Source organism: Bombina bombina, chromosome 1 (genome assembly GCF_027579735.1).
Source record: "Bombina bombina isolate aBomBom1 chromosome 1, aBomBom1.pri, whole genome shotgun sequence".
NCBI classification, from domain to species: domain Eukaryota; kingdom Metazoa; phylum Chordata; class Amphibia; order Anura; family Bombinatoridae; genus Bombina; species Bombina bombina.
Genome location: NC_069499.1, coordinates 493379030 through 493405258, shown reverse-complemented (window position 1 = coordinate 493405258; position 26229 = coordinate 493379030). Strand labels below are relative to the sequence as shown.

The window sequence follows — 26229 nt, the reverse complement described above, 5'->3', positions numbered from 1 at the left end:
TCCAAGAATATGGCAGGAGGATGCTGATGAGGCGAAGACATGTCATCATGAAAATAGGACAACAAATATTGCAGCTCCAATTTTACTAACCATTGTATTCTGAAATATACATCACATCACATAGAATATCCAGAAACAGAAAGAAATAAAAAAAACATATATATGCAAAATTTGTATAGATGTGTAACAGGTATTTTTTTTAAGAATTTAAACCAACAACATTAATATATAGTGAGAGTATTCTATTGTTAAATGCTTCTAGTAAGAGTTTTTTTTTAGTGGAATATGCACATATGCTGTGAGGGCCCAGTGCATTCTAACAACACACCTTCTCAGAGAGCCACCAGTGGCTTCACAGACAATACACGCCACCACCAGCGAGCTTAAATACTGGTGCACTGGCCCTCACAGCATATGTGCGTATGCCACTGAAAAACAGTAATACCCTTTACTAGAAGCATTTTTGCTAATGGAAGTACATTGCAAAAATTCTTGTATTCTGGCAAAGCTCTAAACAGACGTTAGAACAAGTGTTCCTCTTAGCAAATTAAAATCAAATGGTTTTTCAGTTTCAAATCCCACCTGCTGAACAGCCAGTGTACTATCCATTTCCTCAAAGGATTCATCAGGCCAGTTATAGAAATCCTACAATAAAAAAAAGGAGATTATTAGAATGTCTGCAATCAATTTTGGAAATACACTGTTCTACATGACCTCAATGATAGCTTTTTCTCCAGCAAAACTATTCCCTACAATTTCTAGATAATTCAACTCATTGTTTTTTTTCCAGAGATGCTAGTATAGAGGGTCTACAAGTAACTTTCTTTGGCAGAGTTGCAATCATCTTATATTTACACAATATACAGTATAAGATGTATAATATTATGCACTCTTCTCTTTTGTCGATTTAAACCACCTAAATAACATTTTAAACTATACTGTTTTCTCGCACATCAAGAAGTTAAAATGAAAGAACTTTCTTAAGCACTTTGTCACTGCCTCAGAAAGGTAAAAGCTGCAAAAATATAGTAGTACAGGGGCTTAATAGTACTGGCTAGATATTTTATAGAATGAGGCCCAGAGAGAGCAATAGACAAGGATCCTTTTTTTTACCTATATCTTCCAACCCTAATGGAAATTTACTGTTTGGTGTATCATGTTTACATAGTTTTTCTATAGAGAATACTAAAGTATTCATATTATCAGTATAGCTGGTAGTTTCAACAGGTAAAATCTGATTTTAAATAGCAAAATAAAAGTGAACAAGCTATTTGTAAACAATTGTATACACTCCAGCGTCTAAAACAGATAATTGGAAAACGTTAAAGTGGAAACAATTTTACACAGTACAGTGCCCCTTTAATTATGAAAGGAGAACATTATTTTAGCACAACTCTACTGTTGTAAATAAAATAAATTCCAATAAAAGCAGGTTCCCACATACTGTCAGCTGTCTCTATGGCTGAATCACACATTCATTTTGTACAGGGTGGCGATAGATCAACAGGAAATCAGGAAGTCTTGTATTCCCAAAACTGAACTGATCAGTAATATCGCTGTAACTTATCGGCCAAAGTGGCTTCAATATGTCATTTAAATTGTATGGGGGGAAAAATAGAGACGCTGCCTTGTAAGGAATTTTAGATTTAACAACCGTGCGCTGTTGTATAACCGATAAAAAATATGACGTTTGCCCAGACTTCGGACAACTTATTATTTGTGGAGATCTTAGTTTTATGGTTATTTCTAACATAGAAAAGAGGAGAAATAAAGCCATGACAGCTACTACATTATACTGACTGTAGCTACAGCGGAGGGATACACAGGAAATCACACAATACCTTGCTATATATAGGACCACAAACCTCCTTCCCTAGCAAAACGTATACAGTCTGACTCGTCTAATCATCTAAATATTGGTATAAAAGCACAAATGTTCGTGGTGTGACCTATATTACCTGAGCCTTGGTGCCCGGCCTATTCCTCCTCAGCACTGCAGTTCCCTCCGCCATGACCATAGTGACAGAGTACAGCGCTTTCAGTAAGGACCCGGATGCAGCTGCTGTGTGCAGGAGGAGGGAACATTGGGGAGCTACCGCCTCTCTCTCGTCTCCATTCACACTGTAGGCAGAAGAGTAACCAATAATTATCTGTCCAAATTAAAATCTCAGTAATATATGTAAAGATCTTTTGCTAATTGATTATTTTTTCAGTGCTTACTGAGCTATTTTACACCCCGGTTGCTAAATCTGTTTTTATCCTAATGCACTCTTATGCGAAAAGAATAAAAACAATTATGTTGGTAAACAACTTTGTAGTAGTAAGTCATTACATTAGTTTTGTCAATTTTCATGGTAGACGGTAGTAGATGTAGTCCACAATAGACATATACACAGTGCATATCTATCTTGTGAGTGCCAAGTGAAGTGATCAATCTGGAACTGAATAAAAAGTGATATTTATGCGTAATGGGAATCTACACTGGACAGTGCATGCTTGTCTTTATATTTATCATGTGAGTTCCTATAGAACATCAACTCAGACATCCCAACCTGCAAAAACTCATTTCAGGGAGGTGGCTTCACCCGCTGCTGCGCCGCCACCCCCCCTCGCAGTTATATATTGGACACCTTGAAACCCTAAATAAGATAGAGACTTATCATTAAAGTAGCTTCCCGCTAAAGTCACATAAAAAAAAGTAGCTTTATTGTACAACCACATACAACAAACCTATTTTCCAGTGATCGTACGCTTGTTAAATGCTTAAATATTTTAGAATATGAAGTTTAATTATGTGCGTTAAATAAGGTAGTATTTGTGTTTTTATTTTATTAACATCAGTGGGGGGCTTTTTGGTTACTGATGCATGATTTGAGGGTTCTATAACGTCCCAGCAACTAAAGGCAATCCTTAAAGAAACACTTTTCCGGATTTGGGCCACATTGGATCATGGTACTTGGAGTTTCAGGGAGATTGCATTCCATTTGCTGGCATCAGGGAGCCGCTATTACAATCAGGGAGACTCCCTGAACTTCAGGGAGAGTTGGAATGTTTGTCAACTTGTTACATCTCTTAGAACCATAAAAAAATTGATGGGGCCAAATTAATAATTTACCTAATAAACAATGGAGGGCCAGAATTAACTATCGTGATGGCTGCATATGGCCCCAGAGCCGGTACTTTGAGACCACTGATTTACAGCATCTTATTATCTATGCAAACGAGCAAGAAACATCTGGATATATTTGAAACTTAAAAATTCTGATTTTTATTTGCTCTGAGAAAGAAGTATCAGTAAAAGCTGAGTCTAGCATTCTTAATTGATTTCTTGGCTATAGAGCAATATTTTTCTTGAAAAAAATGTTATTGGGTTCAAATGAGAGCTACCAACAATACTACAAACGTATGGCTAGATTACGAGTTGTGCGTTAGGGTAAAAAAGCAGCGTTAACAGGTCCTAACGCTGCTTTTTCCCTACCGCTGCTATTACAAGTCTTGAAGGTTTAGGGTGACCGCACACTTCTTTGGCCTTACCGCAAAACGACTTACGTAAACTTCGTAAAGTCTTTTTTCTATGGGACTTCCATAGTGCCGGTATTACGAGTCTGTCCTGGGAAGCCAAAAAGGGAGCGGTACACCCTACCCTGTCAAGAGTCCTAACGCATTTAAAAGTCAGTAGTTATGAGTTTTATGGTACAATGCCGTAACATAAAACTCATAACTAAAGTGCTAAAAAGTACACTAACACCCATAAACTACCTGTTAACCCCTAAACCGAGGCCCTCCCGCATCGCAAAAACTAAAATAAAATTATTAACCCCTAATCTGTCGCTCCGGACACCGCCGCCACCTACATTATATTTATGAACCCCTAATCTGCTGCTCCCAACATCGCCGCCACCTACATTATATTTATGAACCCCTAATCTGCTGCCCCCAACATCGCCGACTCCTACATTATATTTATTAACCCCTAATCTGCCACCCCGACATCGCCGACACCTACATTAAAATTGTGAACCCCTAATCTGCTGCTCCCAACATTGCCGCCACCTACATTATATGTATTAACCCCTAATCTGCTGCCCCCAACATCGCCGACACCTACATACTATTTATTAACCCCTAATCTGCCGCCCCCAATGTCGCCGCCACTATATTAAAGTTATTAACCCCTAAACCTAGGTCTAACCCGAAACCCCATAATTTAAATATAATTACAATAAATCTAAATAAATATTACTATCATTAACTAAATTATTCCTTTTTAAAACTAAATACCTATAAAATAAACCCTAAGCTAGCTACAATATAACTAATAGTTACATTGTAGCTATCTTAGGGTTTATTTTTATTTTACAGGCAAGTTTGTATTTATTTTAAATAGGTAGAATAGTTATTAAATAGTTATTAACTATTTAATAACTACCTAGCTAAAATAAATACAAAAGTACCTGTAAAATAAAACCTAACCTAAGTTACAATAACACCTAACACTACACTATAAGTAAATAAATGTACTAAATTAAATACAATTACCTAAATTAAATTAAATTAGCTAGTACAAGTAAAAAACCCCCCACTAAATTACAGAAAATAATAAACAAATTACAGATATTTAAACTAATTACACCTAATCTAATAGCCCTATTAAAATAAAAAAAGTCCTAGCCTAAACTAAACTACCAATAGACCTTAAAAGGGCCTTTTGCGGGGCATTGCCCCAAAGTAATCAGCTCTTTTACCTGTAAAAAAAAATACAAACAACCCCCCCAACAGTAAAACCCACCACCCACACAACCAACCCCCCAAATAAAATACTATCTAAAAAAACCTAAGCTCCCCATTGCCCTGAAAAGGGCATTTGGATGGGCATTGCCCTTAAAAGGGCAGTTAGCTCTTCTGCAGCCCAAAGTCTCTAACCTAAAAATAAAACCCACCCAATAAACCTTTAAAAAAAACCTAACACTAACCCCCTGAAGATCGACTTACCAGGAGAAGTCTTCATCCAAGCCGGGCCGAAGTTCTCAACGAAGCCGGGAGAAGTCTTCATCCAAGCCGGGCGAAGTGGTCCTCCAGACGGGCAGAAGTCTTCATCCAGACGGCATCTTCTATCTTCATCCATCCGGCGCAGAGCGGGTCCATCTTCAAGACATCCGACGCGGAGCATCCTCTTCATCCGACGACTAAAACTGAATGAAGGTACCTTTAAGTGACGTCATCCAAGATGGCGTCCCTTAGATTTCGATTGGCTGATAGAATTCTATCAGCCAATCGGAATTAAGGTAGAAAAAATCCTTTTGGCTGATGCAATCAGCCAATAGGATTTAAGTTCAATCCTATTGGCTGATCCAATCAGCCAATAGGATTGAGCTCGCATTATATTGGCTGATTGGATCAGTACCTAAACTGCTTTCTAGTGTACGTTTCAGCATCTAAACTGCTTTACACAGAGACTTAGAATAGACATGAAGCTGTTTTTTTTTCCCTTTCTTTCATGATTCAGATAGAGTATACAATTGTAAACAACTTTCCAATTTCTGTTATCTAATGTGCTTTATTTTCTTGGTATCCTTTGTTAAAGGAGCAGCAATGGGAGCTAGCTGAACTCATCAAGTTAGTCAACATGCATATATGTGCAGCCACCAGTCAGCAGCTATCACCCAGTAGTACATTGCTGCCCCTGAGCCCAAGTATGCTTGTCAACAAAGGATACCAAGAGAATGAAGCAAATTCCTCTCCTTCATTGCTATCCCCTTGAACCCCGTTAGCATGTAAGCCTAAGGGGGGTAGTTATCAACGCGTCTACTTTCCTGCCTTCGCCGGCCCAATACGCCCGCCTAAGCTCGCCTACCTTCGCCGCCGCGGACCTAAAAAAAATACGCCTAAGTTATCAAATAAAGCTGTCAAAAAGCCGCGGGGCGATGAGCAGCGGACTGTGAGAGTTATCACTCATCCGATCTCGCTGCTCTTCGGCAGTTTGACAGCTTTCTTGCTAGCCTGTCACTAAGCACTCACACTAAACTACACTGTTATACCCCCTATACCTGCCGCAAGTCTTATAAATGTATTAACCCCTAAACCGCCGCTCCCGGACACCGCTGCCACCTACATTATACCTAGTAACCCCTATCCTGCCCCCCCTATACCGCCGCCCTCTATAATAAATGTATTAACCCCTATCCTGCTGATCCCGCACCTCGCCGCAACTAAATAAATAGTTTAACCCCTAAACCACCGCTCCCAGACCCCCGCAACCTATAATACATTTATTAACCCCTATCCTTCCCCCCACTACACCGTCGCCACTGTAATAAAATTATTAACCCCTAAACCTAAGTCTAACACTAACCCTAACACCCCCTAACTAAAATATTAATTAAATAAATCTAAATAATATTTCTATTATTAACTAAGTTAATCCTATTTAAAACTAAATACTTACCTTTAAAATAAACCCTAATTTAGCTGCAATATAAATAATAATTATATTGTAGCTATTTTAGGATTTATTTTTATTTTACAGGCACCTTTCAATTTATTTTAACTAGGTACAATAGCTATTAAATAGTTATTAACTATTTAATAGCTTACCTAGCTAAAATAAAGAGAAATTAACCTGTAAAATAAAAACTAACCTAAGTTACAATTACACCTAACACTACACTATACTTTAATAAATTATTCCTATTTAAAACTAAATACTTACCTGTAAAATAAACCCTAATATAGCTACAATATAAATAATAATTATATTGGAGCTATCTTAGGATTTATATTTATTTTACAGGTAACTTTGTATTTATTTTAGCTAGTTAGAATAGTTATTAAATAGTTATTAACTATTTAATAACTACCTAGCTAAAAGAAATACAAAATGACCTGTAAAATAAATCCTAACCTAAGTTACAATTAAAGGGACACTGAACCCAAATTTTTTCTTTTGTAATTCAGAAAGAGCATGCAATTTTAAGCAACTTTCTAATTTACTCCTATTATCAATTTTTCTTCGTTCTCTTGCTATCATTATTTGAAAAAGAAGGCATCTAAGCTTTCAGTACTCTGGACAGCACTTTTTTATTGGTGGATGAATGTATCCACCAATCAGCAAGGACAACCCAGGTTGTTCACCAAAAATGGGCCGGCATCTAAACTTACATTCTTGCATTTCAAATAAAGATACCAAGAGAATGAAGAAAATTTGATAATAGGAGTACATTAGAAAGTTGCTCAAAATTTCATGCTCAATCTGAATCACGAAAGAAAAAATTTGGGTACAGTGTCCCTTTAACCCCTTAATGACCGAGGACGTGCAGGGTACGTCCTCAAAAAAAAGGCAGTTAATGCCTGAGAACGTACCCTGCACGTCCTCGGTTTGGAAAGCAGTTGGAAGCGATCCTGCTCGCTTCCAGCTGCTTTCCGGTTATTGCAGTGATGCCTCGATATCGAGGCATCCTGCAATAACCATTTGTAGCCATCCGGTGCAGAGAGAGCCACTCTGTGGCCCTCTCTGCACCGGACATTAACGGCTACGTTCGTTGGTGGGTGGGAGCCGGTATGGGAGGTGGGTGGCGGCCATCGATGGCCTTTGTGATGCGGAGGGGGGCGGGATCGGGGGCGGGGACGACCGGGGGGACGCGCACGGACGCGCGCGTGCACGGGGAGGCCGGGCGGGCGCGTGCACGGGGAGGGAGCGGGTGGGAACCACTACCTACAGAAAATGTTTTTGTTAGAAGTGGGGATCAAAGGGGTTAATATGTTTATTTTGGTGATCGGTTTGGCTGGTGGGGTATTGGACTGTGGGGGGGAAGCTACACTACAGAAACAAATAGTAAAACATTAAAAAAAAACATTTTTATTTGCAAACTGGGTACTGGCAGACAGCTGCCAGTACCCAAGATGGCCCCAATAAGGCAGAGGGGGAGGGTTAGGGAGCTATTTTGGGGGGATCAGGGAGGTTGGGGGCTAAGGGGGGACCCTACATAGCAGCATATGTAAATATGCTTAAAAAAAAAATTTTTTTTTTTTTTATACCTTTTATTTTAGTACTGGCAGACTTTCTGCCAGTACTTAAGATGGCGGGGACAATTGTGGGGTGGGGGAGGGAAGAGTGCTGTTTGGGAGGGATCAGGGGGTGGGATGTGTCAGGTGGGAGTCTGATCTCTACACTAAAGCTAAAATTAACCCTGCAAGCTCCCTACAAACTACCTAATTAACCCCTTCACTGCTGGCCATAATACACATGTGATGCGCAGCAGCATTTAGCGGCCTTATAATTACCAAAAAGCAACGCCAAAGCCATATATGTCTGCTATTTATGAACAAAGGGGATCCCAGAGAAGCATTTAAAACCATTTGTGCCATAATTGCACAAGCTGTTTGTAAATAATTTTAGTGAAAAACCTAAAGTTTGAAAAAGTGAACAATTTTTTTTTATTTGATTGCTTTTGGCGGTGAAATGGTGGCATGAAATATACCAAAATGGGCCTAGATCAATACTTGGGGTAGTCTACTACACTACACTAGAGCTAAAATTAACCCTAGAAGCTCCCTACATGCTCCCTAATTAACCCATTCACTGCTGGGCATAATACACGGTTGGTGCGCAGTGGCATTTAGCAGCCTTCTAATTACCAAAAAGCAAAGCCAAAGCCATATATGTCTGCTATTTATGAACAAAGGGGATCCCAGAGAAGCATTTACAACCATTTATTCCATAATTTCATGAGTTGTTTGTAAATAATTTCAGTGAGAAACCTAAAGTTTGTGAAAAAATTTGTGAAAAAGTAAAATAATTTTTTTATTTGATCGCATTCGGCGGTGAAATGGTGCCATGAAATATACCAAAATGGGCCTAGATCAATACTTTGGGATGTCTTCTAAAAAAAAATATATACATGTCAATGGATATTCAGAGATTCCTGAAAGATATTAGTGTCCCAATGTAACTAGCGCTAATTTTGAAAAAAAGTGGTTTGGAAATGGCAAAGTGCTACTTGTACTTATAGCCCTATAACTTGCAAAAAAAGTAAAGAACATGTAAACATTGGGTATTTCTAAACTCAGGACAAAATTTAGAAACTATTTAGCATGGGTGTTTTTTGGTGGTTGTAGATGTGTAACAGATTTTGGGGGTCAAAGTTAGAAAAAGTGTGTTTGTTTCCATTTTTTCCTCATATTTTATAATATTTTTTATAGTAAATTATAAGATATGATGAAAATAATGGTATATTTTGAAAGTCCATTTAATGGCGAGAAAAACGGTATATAATATGTGTGGGTACAGTAAATGAGTAAGAGGAAAATTACAGCTAAACACAAACACCACAAAAATGTAAAAATAGCCTTGGTCCCAAACGGACAGAAAATGGAAAAGTGCTGTGGTCATTAAGGGGTTAAACCTAACACTACACTATCATTAAATAAATTAAATAAACTACCTACAAATAACTACAATTAAATACAATGATATAAACTAACTAAAGTACAAAAAATAAAAAAAGCTAAGTTACAAAAAATAAAAAAAATAAGTTACAAACATTTAAAAACATATTACAACAATTTTAAGCTACTTACACCTAATCTAAGCCCCCTAATAAAATAACAAACCCCCCCAAAATAAAAAAATGCCCTACCCTATTCTACATTAAAAAAGTTCAAAGCTCTTTTACCTTACCAGCCCTTAAAAGGGCCATTTGTGGGGGCATGCCCCAAAGTTCAGCTCTTTTGCATGTAAAAGAAAAATACAACCCCCCCCAACATTAAAACCCACCACCCACATACCCCTAATCTAACCCAAACCCCCCTTTAAATAACCTAACACTAATCCCCTGAAGATCATCCTACCTTTAGTTGTCTTCACTCAGCCGAGCCACCGATGGAACTGAAGAGGACATCCGGACCGGCAGAAGTTATCCTCCAAGGGGCGCTGAAGAAATCTTCCATCCGATGAAGTGATCCTCCAAGCGGCGCTGAAGAAATCTTCCATCCGGGCGAGGTCATCTTCCAAGAGGCGCTGAAGAAGTCTTCTATCCGGGCGAGGTCATCGTCGAAGCCGGGTCTTGAATCTTCATCCCGCCAACGCGGAACATCCTCCTTTCCCGACGAACTACCGACGAATGAAGGCTCCTTTAAGGGACGTCATCCAAGATGGCGTCCCTTCAATTCCGATTGGCTGATAGGATTCTATCAGCCAATCGGAATTAAGGTAGGAAAAATCTGATTGGCTGATGAAATCAGCCAATCAGATTCAAGTTCAATCCGATTGGCTGATCCAATCAGCCAATCAGATTGAGCTCACATTCTATTGGCTGTTCCGATCATTTTTTTTTTTTTGTAACTTAGCTTTTTTTATTTTTTGTACTTTAGTTAGTTTATATCATTGTATTTAATTGTAGTTATTTGTAGATAGTTTATTTAATTTATTTAATGATAGTGTAGTGTTAGGTTTAATTGTAACTTAGGTTAGGATTTATTTTACAGGTCATTTTGTATTTCTTTTAGCTAGGTAGTTATTAAATAGTTAATAACTATTTAATAACTATTCTAACTAGCTAAAATAAATACAAAGTTACCTGTAAAATAAATATAAATCCTAAGATAGCTCCAATATAATTATAATTTATATTGTAGCTATATTAGGGTTTATTTTACAGGTAAGTATTTAGTTTTAAATAGGAATAATTTATTAAAGTATAGTGTAGTGTTAGGTGTAATTGTAACTTAGGTTAGTTTTTATTTTACAGGTTAATTTCTCTTTATTTTAGCTAGGTAAGCTATTAAATAGTTAATAACTATTTAATAGCTATTGCACCTAGCTAAAATAAATTGAAAGGTGCCTGTAAAATAAAAATAAATCCTAAGATAGCTACAATATAATTATTATTTATATTGCAGCTAGATTAGGGTTTATTTTAAAGGTAAGTATTTAGTTTTAAATAGGATTAACTTAGTTAATAATAGAAATATTATTTAGATTTATTTAATTAATATTTTAGTTAGGGGGGTGTTAGGGTTGGTGTTAGACTTAGGTTTAGGGGTTAATAATTTTATTACAGTGGCGACGGTGAAGTGGGGGGCAGGATAGGGGTTAATAAATTTATTATAGGTTGCGGGGGTCCGGGAGCGGCGGTTTAGGGGTTAAACTATTTATTTAGTTGCGGCGAGGTGCGGGATCAGCAGGATAGGGGTTAATACATTTATTATAGAGGGCGGCGGTATAGGGGGGGCAGGATAGGGGTTACTAGGTATAATGTAGGTGGCGGTGGGCTCCGGGAGCGGCGGTTTAGGGGTTAATATGTATAGAGTAGCTTGCGGTGGGCTCCGTGAGCGGCGGTTTAGGGGTTAATCGTTTTATTTAGTTGCGGCGGTGTAGGGGGGGCAGATTAGTGGTGTTTAGACTCGGGGTACATGTTAGGGTGTTAGGTGTAGACAGCTCCCATAGAAATCAATGGGATGTCTGTCAGCAGCGAACTTGTACTTTCGCTATGGTCAGACTCCCATTGATTCCTATGGGATCCGCCGCCTCCAGGGTGGCGGTTTGAAAACCAGGTACGCTGGGCCATAAAAGTGCCGAGCGTACCTGCTAGTTTTTTGATAACTAGCAAAAGTAGTCAGATTGTGCCGCACTTGTGTGCGGAACATCTGGAGTGACGTAAGAATCGATCTGTGTCGGACGGAGTCCGGCGGATCGAAGCTTACGTCACAAAATTCTACTTTTGCCGGTCTCTAGCCTTTGATAACTAAGGCGTATCAGCCTCGCCACAAATACGCTGCGGAATTCCAGCGTATTTGAGGTTGACGGCTTGATAACTACCCCCCTAAGAGTCCAGCTGTTTGTAGATCACCTTCTTAAGAGCTGACTACAACAGTGTGACTCTTGGCAGGGCCTTCTACCCGTTTGATCCCTATAAATATTTTGCTGTACTCCGCCTATTTTTATAGTGCTGTGGAATCTGTTGGCGCTCTACAAATAACCGATAATAATAATAATTAGATAATAGAATGGAAAGCTGTTTAAAATTATATGCTTTATCTGAATCATGAAAGAAAAAAATGGTTTCAAATTAGCAACCCTGCTTCAAGATACTGTGTTGTTTTTACCAATGTGGTTTCTATTCATATATTCACAAATATTTTCTGGATGTTCGTTGTGACTTGTCTTCTATGTTCAAATCATGGGAAGTTGATACAGCTATGCCTGAGAGCAGCTATCATTCCTAATAGGCAAAACTATCTTGCTGGGTTAGGTAGTAAGCCCCCAGTGTCGGTAATAGGCAGCTGGTAATGGTGCAGTGCAGGCTGAGGAGTGTACATGATGTAGGTGGGAGGAAAGGCCAGTGGCCCTTATGGGTGAACCTGTTACTTGTGCCAGAAATTAGGCACCTGTACATAATAATACAGTACATGGGAGACACAGATCAGTTAATTAAACACACAAATCAATCTACAAAATATCTTATTTATTTTGTCCCCTTTTCCTGTAATTCCATTCTGAAATTGTGAGCATTTCAGTTCCTGTTAGAAATGAAAGTGCAGAACACAGCAGAGAAGGTAACCTAAGTTACAACATGGCAGCTCCCATTTCTTTATAGACACTAAAACTTTACACTTATTTTGTAAAGGTTGAAACTTTATAAAAATATATTTACATGTTAATCTTTTCTTTGAATGCATCATCCTATTTAGCATTTATTTAGTGTTTAAAGGGACATAATACTCATATGCTAAATCACTTGAAACTGATGCAGTATAACTGTAAAAAGCTGACAGGAAAATATCACCTGAGCATCTCTATGTAAAAAAGGAAGATATTTTACCTCACAATCTCCTCAGCTCAGCAGAGTAAGTTCTGTGTAAAAAGTTATACTTCACCTGCTCCCAGCTGCAGGTAAAAATTAAAAAAAAAATGAAGAAATGAACAGCAGCCAATCAGCATCAACAGTGCTGAGGTCATGAACTCTTACTGTGATCTCATGAGATATGACTTAACTCTCATGAGATTTCATAGTAAGCTTCCTTTACCTGATTGGTGAAATAATATGAGAGTTCACAAGGCTCATCCCCTAAGCTGTCCCAGGACAGACATACTAAAATGCTGCTTAGAAATCCTTTACAATGGGAGGTGGCTACTGAGGAACTTTTGAGGTAAAATATCTTTCTTTTTTACATAGAGATGTTCAGGAGATATTTTCTAGTCAGCGTTTTACAGCTATGCTGCATCACTTTCAAGTGCTTAAACATTTGGGTATTATGGCCCTTTAATGTCCCTTTATTACACAATGCTGCAGTTTATCAGAGTTTCTCAAGATCTAATATACAATTACTGATAAATGAGGTCAGCTCATATACGATTAAAAAATATGCATATTCTCCCACTCCACTTTCTCTTAATTTGAAAAATGTTTACTGTAACACGGTCGCATTTCACATCACATTTCCTTAGATGGATACGTATGGCTATAGATTCCCTAAGTTTATAATGTTTAGACCCACCCATAAAATAGTATTGGAGGGGGGGTGAGCAAAACTGGATTACGATAAGAAATATTGAAAGGCCATAAAAATACTAGGCATGGGCATTTGGATGCTTTGTTAGCATCCAAATGTGGAAGAAGGCAGTCTTTCATGGTGTTCAGCTTTTTTCAGAGCTGGATTCCTTTTTGTGAAAGTGCAACACACTAATATCTGAAAAAGAGCCAAATGGCAAAAGCAACCACGTTCTTTCGCATTTGAATGCTAACGAAGCATCGGAATGCCAATGCCTAAAAAACACCCTAGCCAATCTTTGGCTTATGTTTAATTTTACAATAAAAAAAGCCAGCTAGATGTCAACAAGCATTCTGGTGGGCATTTCTCAAATGAATTAATTAGTTAACCAATCGATCTATTAAATATAGAATTCCTGCTTGGGAGCAACAGAAAACTGCTGGTCTCGAACAGATACAGACTTTTAGCCAATCACCAGTGGTAGCTAACCCCTTTGCAGGGGTTAAACAGTTATATGCAAGCTAAGCTACAGAGCAATAAAACAATGCTATAACACTTTACAACATTTTCATTTTTTTCATTTTTAATTCTCTTTAAAGTATTTGTTTTATATATTTATAACAGCAATATAGCACTGTATTGCAAACTAAAGGCATCAACAATTCATTATTCAAAAGTGTCACTTTGTTAGCAAAATTTGCATTGTTTTGTATTCCAGGGACACACCTTTTGAGTATGTTTATCTTATATCACTTCTGGTGAACAATTAAGGATAGATATACACAAGTTCTTGCAATGTTCAAACAATAACTGTGTAGGGTACTGCAAGGTATGGTTCTTTAAGGTCTACACTATGTATTCCAGCCTGTCCTTGGCAGTGAAAAGAAGACAATTTTTACAGGAAAATAAAAATATGAAAAAAATATATCATAAATTATTTCTACTACACTTAATTAAAAATTTGAGTTTATACTCATAACATAGTAACATAGTAGATAAGGTTGAAAAAAGACTGAAGTCCATCGAGTTCAACCTATACAAATCTAAAATACTTACAAAAAGTTCCAGTTAAGCTTAAAGGGACACTGAACCCAAATTTTTTCTTTTGTAATTCAGAAAGAGCATGCAATTTTAAGCAACTTTCTAATTTACTCCTATTAGCCATTTTTCTTCGTTCTCTTGCTATCATTATTTGAAAAAGAAGGCATCTAAGCTTTTTTTTTGGTTTTAGTACTCTGGACAGCACTTTTTTATTGGTGGATGAATTTATCCACCAATCAGCAAGGACAACCCAAGTTGTTCACCAAAAATGGGCCGGCATCTAAACTTACATTCTTGCTTTTCATATAAAGATACCAAGAGAATGAAGAAAATTTGATAATAGGAGTAAATTAGAAAGTTGCTTAAAATTCCATGCTCAATCTGAATCACGAAAGAAAATATTTGGGTACAGTGTCCCTTTAAATAACCCCACTAAAAGGTGACTCATTTAATACTAGCAATCATATCTATGAATTTTGTTTATATACAGAAATGTATCCAGACTATTTTTAAATGTATCTAGGGTATTGGCATTCACTACCTCCTTTTGTAATGAGTTCCACAATTTTATTGCTCTTACAGTGAAAAAACGTTTCCGTTGCAGGAAATTAAATCTCCTTTCCTCCAACCTTAAATTGTGACCTCTTGTCAGAAACAATTTTCTTGGAATAAACAGAGCTTCTGCCATCTCTGAATATGGGCCTTGAATATATTTATATTATTATATATTTAAAGTAATCATGTCACCTCTCAAGCACCTTTTTTTCTAAAGAAAACAGACCTAGTTTGGCTAGCCTCTCCTCATAGGTTAATTTTTAAAATCCCCTTATTAGCTTTGTGGCCCTTCTCTGAACTTTTTCTAGTTATGCAATATCTTTTTTTGCGATCAGTCCCCAGAACTGCACTCCATACTCAAGGTGAGGTCTTACCAGGGCTTTGTATAGTGACAGAATTATGCTTTCCTCCCTTGAATCAATGCCTCTTTTAATACATGCTAGTATCTTATTAGCCTTTGAACCCGCTGCCCTGCATTGTGCACACATCTTTAGCTTGTTATCTATTACTACTCCCAAATCCCTTTCCTCCTCTGTTTGGCTAAGTCTTGTCCCATTTAAAAAATATGTTGCCTACCCTAACAAATTGTATGCTAATAACCTGACGCCCATTTGCGCGAAATTACAAGCCCAGATGAACAGCTGGAAATCTTTACCTCTCTCACTATCGGGCAGGATTAACTTGCTAAAAATGATAGTCCTACCCCGTCTTCTTTACCCTCTACTAATGTTGCCCTTGCTCTTACACAAATCAGACATTAAAATGTTAAACTCAGCAGCGACCCGCTTCATATGGCGGGGGGGGGGAAACCGCGTATCTCGAGAGAGAAGTTAAGTATGAACTTCCTCAACGGGGGTCTGGTTTTGCCAGACTTCAGGCTGTATAACTGGGCTGCCCTGATCCGTCTGGTGCTGGACTGGCAGGTGGGCACACACCACTTCTGTCAACCTTCTCTGGAGCAGGCAGTTCTGGGGAATATTTCGCTGGCATACCTGCCGCACATTACTAACATGAAGTCAGTAAAAACCCTGGGTCTCAACACGCTATTTACAGACCCCTTAAGAGCCTGGCATCAGGCTCACAAATTCCTGAAGAAATCATGCCATGCTTCCAGTTATTTACCTATCGTTAAAAATCTGGACTTTCCAGCGGGCTCAGATACACAGCCATTCCGGATATGGGAAAAGAGAGGGTTTAGATCACTTAAGCAGTTGCTGGATCCACTTTCTAAAGAGATAAAAACCTTTGGGGCCTTACAAAGGAAGTTTGACCTGGCAAGAACTCACTTCTTCGCCTTCTTGCAGGTGAGGCACTATGCCTCCACCTTAATAAGAAGTACGACGGAATTCTGGGAGAGTTTACCCTTCAAGATCACCCAAGCCCTTTATCAGATGGGGAGATTTTCCCTGTCTGAAATTTACCAGTCGCTCACACATCAACACTCGGAAAGTGTACTTGAGAAGATACAGAGGGGCTGGGCTAAAGAGGGAATTAGCGGAATTACATGGAAGGACATACGTATAGGACTGGAAAGAACTAAGTCAACCACCTTGTCTGCCATGTTCAGGGAAACCCAGGTGCGCTTCCTGCATAAAGCATACCTCACTCCAAGACATCTGGCCAAGTGGGTACTTACGCGCCCTAACTACGTGTGAGAGTGCCCTTCAGTTAGGCAATACTGGGGTAAAATACAATACTGGATTAACCAAGTCTTGCAGATAAGACTCACACTTCAACCTGAAATGGTCATTTTCCTACACTGGGCACAGCAACATAAGCAACATGATGCAGTGCTGAGCTTGGTATTATTATTAGCCAGAAAATGTATTCTAAAAAATTGGACGGTGAGGAGGGGTCCCTCTTTTCAAGGCTTTAGAAACCTACTCAGAACGCAGATATTCATTGAACAAATGGATGCCAGGATGGATGTCTAAAATAGACTAGGCCTCTTCTTACGCAAGTGGCGCAGGCTTATACTCACTTTTGAACTAGAGATCCAGAGACTGATCCTGATACCATTTAAAGACTCAGCTGCTTTTGTGGAGGGAGAGTTGAGGGGTGAATGGGAACACTTATTTACAGAAACAATAAACCTAGGATGAGACTTCCTTTCTCCTCCCCTCCCCTTCATCGCCCCCCTCCCTTTCATCGCCCCCCTCCCCCTCATTTTCCCCTCTCCCCCTTTTTTTTTTTCCTTTTTTTTTTTTTTTCTTTCCCCGTACCACCGCCGGGCCTTAAGTGGGCGCAAGTTGGATAATTCCATAGGAATTTCCTAAGCTAACTGTTAAGTTTTGTTGTTTAAATTAATGTAGTTAAACGTTAGGCAGAAATGTTAAGTTATTGGAAAATAAGGAGACTGGGGTTGAGTGAACACATAGCAATGTCAGAAATTATGCTTAATAGAACCGCATTGCAGACTTAAACAGCCAAGAATGGACCACCAATCACTTCTTTGCATTCTGTTTTTTTTTTTTTTTCTTTTTACCAATCCGCTGTACTGAATGTAGAAGATTTGTGCATTATTTATATCATTACTATGTAATGTTTATTTTTCACTTGTACTTGCACTACTGAGATCTGACTGTATGTGTATTGCTCTACCCAATTTCAATAAAAATTATATGTGAAAAAAAAAATATGTTGCCTGCTTATTTTTACTTCCAAAATGTAGAACCTTGCATTTTTCCGTATTAAATCTCATTTTCCATTTACTTGCCCATACTTCTAATTTTTGCAGATCCCTTTGTAATGAAAATTCATCCTGCTCTGACCTAATGACCTTACTTAACTTAGTATCATCTGCAAAAATAGAGATGTCGCTATTTAATCCTTGCTCCAAGTCATTTATAAAAATATTTAAAAGAACGGGGCACAGTACTGATCCCTGGGGGACTCCACTGATTACCTTTGTCCAATCTGAGTATGACCCATTTACTACTACTCGTTGCTCCCTATCTTTAATCCAGTTATTTATCATTGAGCTAACATTTTCAGCTATTCCCAGTCCCTTAATTTTGTGCATTAATCTCTCATGTGACACTGTATCAAATGCCTTTGCAAAACCTAAGTATATCACATCAACTGATTCCCCTTTATCTATATTTTTACTTCCTCGTAGAATCTAATTAGATTAGTTTGACATGATCTATTTATCCTAAAACCATGCTGATTAGAACTCATAATCTTGTTTACACAAATATGCTCATCAATATAATCCCTTATAATCCCTTCAAATATCTTCCCCACTATTGATGTCAGACTAACTGGTCTATAGTTTCCTGGATCATCCCTGCTTCCCTTTTTGAAGAGTGGCACCACATCAGCTTTACGCCAATCCTGGGGTACCATGCCTGAGGATAACGAGTTTTGAAAAATTAAGAGTAGAGGGTTGTCTATAACAGTGCTAAATTCCCTCAACACCCTTGGGTGTATTCCATCTGGGCCTGGAGTTTTATTTACCTTAATATTATCCAGTTTTTTTCCTGATATCCTCTAAACATAACCCAGTTAATGGTATGGACTGGCATGTTCCAAAGTATCATCCAATGGTTCCTCTCTTGTGTATACTGAAGAAAAAAACTGGTTTAGTACCTCAGCCTTCTCCCTGTCATTATTTATCATGCTACCCTCCACGCATTTTAATGTACCTATATTATCCTTCTTAGATTTTTTGCTATTTATGTACTTAAAGAACCTTTTAGGGTTATACTTAGAATCCTTTGCAATTCATTTTTCATTTTTGGCTAATTAGATTGCTTTTTTTGCATGCATTGTTACATTCCTTATAAATATTGTATGTTGAGTCTGTACTATTTTCTTTGAATAATTTAAATGCTCCTGTTAGTAATTGAGAATTGATATAGTAAAGGGGTGGGTAAGGCAAATTGCTTCAGAGTGTGGCTTGGGTACTTGAAGATGGTGTGTGGTGATAGGGCAAAATTTTGGAAGGAGGCTAGGGTAAAAAGAGTACAGGAACCTGGTGCAAATGAGAATAATATTGAAAATTCTTGGACTATAGAAGCCAAGCGAAGAGTCAGGTTCGAGTAGTGAACTAGAAAGGAGAAAGAAAACTGATGAGAAAGAGGTAGTAGTGGGTTAGACTATACATGCAAGGGCAGGAGTTGAGGATAATAAAGGGGTGGGCCAAGGAAATTGCTTCAGGGAGTCTTGCTAAAGCCAGTAGCTGGGTGTGGCTTAGACAACTGGAGATGATGTCTCCCAATGAGTAGGGCCATGGTTGGGTGGTGTAATAAAGGATGAAATTGGGTAGATCAGAGTTGAATGCAGGGTGTGGTCACCGCTAAACACATTCTTGCATGGTTTAATTTTGAAGGGGATGGAACCTTAGTAGTATCTCAAGTAAGGTGGAAGATTGTGTAACCTTGAAAAAGGGAAGGCATTGGGAGACTGTATATTCTTTTTAATTGGTTTGCAATGGAGGGGAGACATCTGATTAGAAAAGAAACAGTGACCATGCAAGGACCTCAAAAGCTGTATTTTGCAAAGTGGACCCTAAAGAGGATTTTGCACAGGTCTCATTTTCCCAGAGGTAGAGCATATGTATCACTTTTCAAGGCACAGAGACTCGACTAAATGGTTTTGAAGATTGTGCTATCATTGAATTGGCTTTCTTTTGGCTAGATGTTGTCTTCAAAGGCATTAGACATAAGCAGATGGTGTTATTTTTTGAATGGGTGAGCCAATGCTTTGTGCAGAGGGAAAATGGTCATTGCAAAGAGGTGACGGCTTGGGCTGGAACGTTCAAGAGGTGCAGTATAATGATAGGGTGGGATTTTAATTTTTTTATTCATTGCATGTAAGGCTTAGATTGTATAGACCACCACCATTAGTCTGGTGCACATATGATGGTCCGCTCTCAGCGCAATGTTTGTAAATACCATATGCAAAATCTTTCAAATTAATATAGCTGAAAAGCCACCATGAAAGTAAGAAGCTATATGTATAAGCTAAGTAAATCACTTACAGTCTCAGTCTTGTTCCATTTTTGTGTATATCCAGTATGCACTCACTGTTCGTGAGGGATTAACAGCATCCGGAAATTATTTCTTGCGTCTGTGTTGAATCAGCTCCAGGCTTTCTTCTCTCCATTACTGATGCTATATGATGCTACATATACATAAACTTTATCTGTGCTTCAATAGTTCTGTGCTGAAACCTTGTAAAGACAGGTAGACTATATCCCACCCTGCAACACAACTGTTTGTCCTTAGTTCAAATGATTTTTATTGTAAAATAAAATAAACAAAGAATATAAGATACATCACATATTGCATAATTTTTCCTATTTGTATTTCTCCAACTCTTTCCTCTATTTCTCTGGTGAGGGTCCATTAGGTAAAGGTCCATAGTAGATTGCCACAGATTGGTTTGCTGAACCAGAAAAACTGTGGAATGTCCAATCGCTTTTGTCTGAGCATGGAGAGATTTATCAAACAGTGTGATTAATCATACAGTCGGTAAGAACTACAAAGACTAAAGGGTGAGGCACATCATCAGTTTCTGTGGACATTGAAAATATACATGGCAACCCTTCAGTCCCCGCTCCACTCAATTGCATTCTATTATAACATTTCCCAATATCTATTACCCTCTTATTGTATAACAATAAACTATAAACTAACATCCCCCCCACTCAATAAAGTGTTAAACATCAACTTGCCTGCCTCAGCCTTGCTTCAGACGCCGATCCGGGAAGAGAGAGCCCCGTCTACAGTCGGCCTGCACAAATCCCTACCCTCCACTATCGCCTCTTGATTCTCTAAACGTATCCAGTCCTGTCTTGAACTCAAGGTTATGCCTCAGTCAAATTCCCTAGTTGTGTCTAGTCAGTGCCCCCCCAATATCCAATAATTCCACACTTTTAAGAATTGGTCATGATTGGCTTGTATCAGTGATGCTGATTCAGAGAGTGAGTATGTTATCTTAATTTTCTCCAGTACCTCCCCCCAGGAGGGCACCCCCACTTTCCAGTATCGGGCCACACAAATCCTAGTGGCTGTGCATAAAGTGTGTATGAATAACTGTTTGTCCTTAAAGGGACATGAAACCCAAATTCTTTCTTTCATTATTCAGACAGAGCATGTAATTTTACTATTTCTATTATCTAATTTGTTTTATTCTCTTTGTATCCTATGTTGAAATGTTTACCTAGGAAGGCTCAGACGCTGCTGATTGGTGGCTGCACATATATGCTTTCTTGTCTTTGGTTTTCAGTTTACTCCCAGTACTGTATCACTGCTCCTTTAACAAAGGATACCAAGAGAATGAAGCAAATTAGAAAACGGTAGTACACTGGAAAGTTGGGTTTCATGTCTTTTTAATTGCCAGATCTAGAACAAGAGCACATGCAGGTTTCTCACCCAAAGGCACTACTAATATTGATTGCCCTAACGGTTTCGTGTTGGAAATCAAAGGGACATTGAGATATTTAATCTGAGAAATTTAAAAATGCATTGTAAACCTCAAGCCTACACTGTTATTATTCAGCCCATTGAAAAATGAAATGGCCTCCTACTCACTGCTTGACCAGATGAAAAGGAGGTAATCAATTAACCTTTTATAAAAAGCAATGTGTGTATGCGAGGGGATCTTATTTCCCACAGGCGGAACCTTTGACTAAAGAACATATAGGAAACCTATAACCAGGAATGCCCTGCTACATGCAACCACCCCAAACGTACTATTGGCCATAGCTAAGGGACAATTTCTACACATGAAAATAAATTGCACAAATGAGAATTATTACAAGCAATAATGTGAGAGCTTGAGGCAGAAATTCATGGAGTGAGGTTTTACAAAAGTAACTATTAACCTAGTTAGAGAGCAAGCTAACCAGGTCTTGCAATCTGATCTTCTACAGAGCAATAGTGAAGGTAAGGACAACATGGTTGAGCCACAGATTACATTCATTACCAGATACAGTAACCAATATCCACAGATTTGTCACATTATCAAGAAACATTATACATACTGTTGGAATATGAGAAATTAAAAGATGTTGTGGATAGAGGTTGCCGTTTTTTATATCGATGTAAAAAAAATATTGGTAATATAGTGACACCTACAAAACTGCCAGTTTATACAATATCAAATTCTTGGTTAATGATCAGACACACCTACAGGTGTGGGAGCACCATATGTTAGGCATGTAAATTCATAAAAACAGGTCCCTCTTTAAATCTTTTGTTACCGGCATGTGCTTTGAGATAACCCAGTGTATTAATTGTTCTATGGGCCATGTAATTTACTTAGCCTCATGTGAAGACTGTAATATGCAGTACGTGGGCCTTATTACCAGAGAGGTGTAGTCCCGCATAAAAGAACATTTAAGTAGAATCAAATGCGGAAGTGAAAGCTCAGCTTTGGCAAAACATTTCATATACAGTATGTACAAAAGAAGAAAGAAGCCACTTATAGATGGCAAGCCATAGAACTGGTTAAAACTCCAGGTAGATGTGGCGATAGATTGAATATCTTAAACCAACAAGAAATGTTTCGGACCTTCAAGCTCAGCACCAGGCTACTGAGTGGTTTTAACTCACAGTTTGATATCTTGCATTTTTGGGAGTAGCTCCTTCCTGGGGCTTGAAGATCCAAGAGAGAGATTGTTATTAATAACATTTAGAGAAAATATGGGATTGTATAGGAGGAGTGATACGGCAGCATGTTTTATAGTATCATCCGCATTGTTAAAATAGTCTAATTGTAAGTTGCTATTATAGGGTCACACTGATTAAAGTGAGATTTGGAAGGTGTACCGCTCAATTACTGAAACTGAATTTGGCATATGTATTTGCTTACATGATATGGAGCTTACTAATAGTATCTGCTGTCATCTAACTTATTAGACAGAGGTAACTGGTTATATTGATATATCCAATATGTATATTTAGTAACAATATCAATTATACTATTCAGTATATTTAATATTAATGAAAAGCAAACCACTGCACAAACATTCAATAATATTGCAATATAGTGTATGTACTGCGATCAATATAACTAGCGCTTTTGCATGTGCTCTTGTTCTAGATCTTGCAATTAAGAACAAACTGTTGTGTTGCAAGGAAGGAGATATTATACATGTCTTAATAAGCTTTCAGCACAGAACTATTGAACCACAGATATAGTTTATGTATATGAAGCACCATCAGTTTGTCGTGACTGTAAGGTTAACGGAAGAAGCGTTTATTGCTGTATTTCATTCTTTAATGATACTATATGAGAAGATTGCACAATGTAATGCCCTTCCAGGCTTTTTAATTTGCAGTGAGAATTTTACTCTAAATCAGGCCAAGCTGGATAAGTGGGACTGAATTTGCAGGCTATAGATACATAACTGTCTAACACTTGTCTTTCTGACTATTTATAAATTCATAGCACCACGAAAGCTAAATATGGCCATGTAGAAAAAAATTCTATGTTTGTATCAATTAAAAATCATAAGATTTTTCAGTGCTCTTCCTCCAATAGATGGAAAGAGAGGCTCTGACAATCACTAGGCGCTAGTGACAAACCCTATCCATTATCCGATTGGATGTGCATCCGGTGACCTCACGGAGACACGGGCCAAAAAGATCATGCATTAACGGCTAAGAGCAGATACACTCCAGAGAGTTCTGTTCTAATCAGAGCCTCGGACGCAGCAACCACCTCTGGGACCCTAACCATGGGTCCCCGTCCCCCCATGATGTGCTTTTAAAGGTCCTCGGACAGATCGCACTGTTATCCAATGGACATTTGTCTGTCAGATTATTATCCGTCGCACACGCATTCTGTCTGAGAACTTTTAAAAGCACATTGTGGGGGAGGAACCCATTACTAGGTTTTCAGAGGTCACTGGATGCACATCCAACCTGATAATGGATAGGGTTTGTAGCTAGCGCCTCGTTGACAATCTACCGTTAATAAAACCTTTTCCAGCATGTTTGTGTCTATGTCTATTTGTACAAATATGCCTCTCTAACACTTTAAGGAAACTAACTTAATGAGGGGGGGGGGCTGGCAGTTCATGAAAGTGGCTGCATAGTTTGGGGCTCCGAGGTCTGCTTCTTAAAGGGACATTGTACACCAGATTTTTTGCATAAATGTTTTGTAGATGATCCATTTTTATAACCCACCTGGGAGTGTTTCTGTAACAATGTTTAGTTTTGCTTATTTTTTAATTATATTGTGTTGATTTTCAGACTCCTTACCAAGCCCCAAAGTGTCAGATATATACACTCGTTTACAGACTACTGCAGGCTTCCGTTTGTCTAATCTGTATTTTCATATGCAGGGAAAAAAATTGGGGTTTCATGTCCCTTTAAGAAAATTGGTGAGTTGTGGCCATTCTACTCTCATTGTGAGTGAGGCCCTCTTCAGTATACTCTTATTGGAGCATCCAGTCCTCCAAAAATAATGACTGAACTGAAGCCTTATTATTGAATCTTATTGTATCTCTCTAATACCTTGAATTATATAACTAATTATACATATGTTAAGTGCCACAGCAGCTTAATGGTTTTCGAGGGCATTCTTGTCTATCATTAAAATGTGTTTTTATAGGACTTGGCACTAAAATGTCTTTTTACTATCATTTAAATCTAATGCTCTGATATACCTAACCTCTGCCCACCCTTTCTTTTCTACTGAGACATCAGAACATCGCCTGAATATTCTCTTTTAAATTGCTGGGATCTGAAGTTTAGAAGTCCTACACATTTTGCAGTTTACTGAAGCTCACTTATGATCTTTTTCAATTGCATTTGTCAACTATACTTAAAGGAACACTAAACCCAAAAAAATTCTTTCATGATTAAAGTAGAGAATACAATTTTAAACATCATTCAAATTTACTTCTATTTTCTAATTTGCTTCATATTTTAGATATCTTTAGTTTAAGAAATAGCAATGCACATGGGAGAGCCAATCACACAAGGCATCTATGTGCAGTTACCAATCAGCAGCTTCTGAGCCTATCTAGATATGCTTTTCAGCAAAATATATCAAAAGAATGAAGCAAAATAGATAATTGAAGTAAATTAGAAAGTTGTTTAAAATTGCATGCTCTTTCTAAATCATGAGAGAAAAAAAATCGGGTTTCATGTCCCTTTAATAGAAATCTCTGGAGTCAGATACTTAGAACTCCCTTCTCTATACCTACCACTAGGGGTCCTCATGTGATGACAATATTAGTCTGTACCACCTAGCTATGTGCATTATTCAATTATTAACTTTTTTCTTAAACTGGATTATGTCCTCGCTTGATTAACCTAGGATCCTCTTTAACAGTGAATATTTTCGTTCAAGATAAAATTACATTCTTTAGGAGTGATTTATAGCTTTGTATCAATCAGCTGACTTTAACTTTGTATTGCTGAAGACTGAACCCTCTCTAAGGCCCTGATGTTAAATTGTTTTTAAATAAGGGGCTTGTCCGAATGAGGCAATGTCTCTTCCATAGAAGTCAATGGGAGCGTGATGTCACCGCCCACATCGCCGCTCATAGTTAAAAGAATATGCATAATACATAAGAATGCATAATATTTTAAATATTGTAGATAAAAGCACTATTAACCCCTAAGACGCCCTAACCTAATCACCTAATCAACCCCCATACAGGTATGAGGGGTGTTTGGCAATTAAGACCTAGTAAATGGTAACCATCAATAATCACCTAATCATCCCCATACAAGTATGAGGGGTGGTTAGGCAATTAAGACCTAGTAAATAGTAACCATCAATAATCACCTAATCAACCCCATACAGTTATGAGAGGTGGTTAGGCAATTAAGGCCTAGTAAATGGTAACCATCAATAATCACCTAATCAACCCCCATACAGGTATGAGAGGTGGTTAGGCAATTAAGGCCTAGTAAATGGTAATCATGAATAATCACCTAATCAACCCCCATACAGGTATGAGGGGTGGTTAGGCAATTAAGGCCAAATAAAATATTAACCATCAATAATCACCTAATCAACCCCCATACAGGTATGAGAGGTGGTTAGGTAATTAGGGCCTAGGAAATGGTAACCATCAATAATTATCAATCAACTCCCAACAAGTATGGAGGGAGGTTAAGAGATTAAAGCCTAATCCGCCGCCACCAAATGCAAAATAGAACTAGAATAACATTTAAC

The 26229-nt window shown here is 38.1% G+C and overlaps 1 protein-coding gene across 2 annotated transcripts in view; it reads right to left on the bottom strand.

The window, feature by feature from the left end:
* LOC128645527 (MOB-like protein phocein) overlaps positions 1-26229 on the bottom strand; it is a 223774-nt gene that overhangs the window by 103805 nt on the left and 93740 nt on the right. Inside the window, exons 1-2 of one of the 2 annotated variants that reach the window (XM_053698562.1) lie at positions 1959-2061; positions 583-645 (exon numbers count right to left, since the gene is read on the bottom strand). In XM_053698562.1, the coding sequence (XP_053554537.1) occupies positions 583-645; positions 1959-2018 (123 nt within the window). In that variant the 5' untranslated portion in view covers positions 2019-2061. Of the gene's footprint in view, positions 1-582; positions 646-1958; positions 2062-26229 lie in introns of those variants that run through there. The other variant, XM_053698564.1, reaches the window with a different exon arrangement.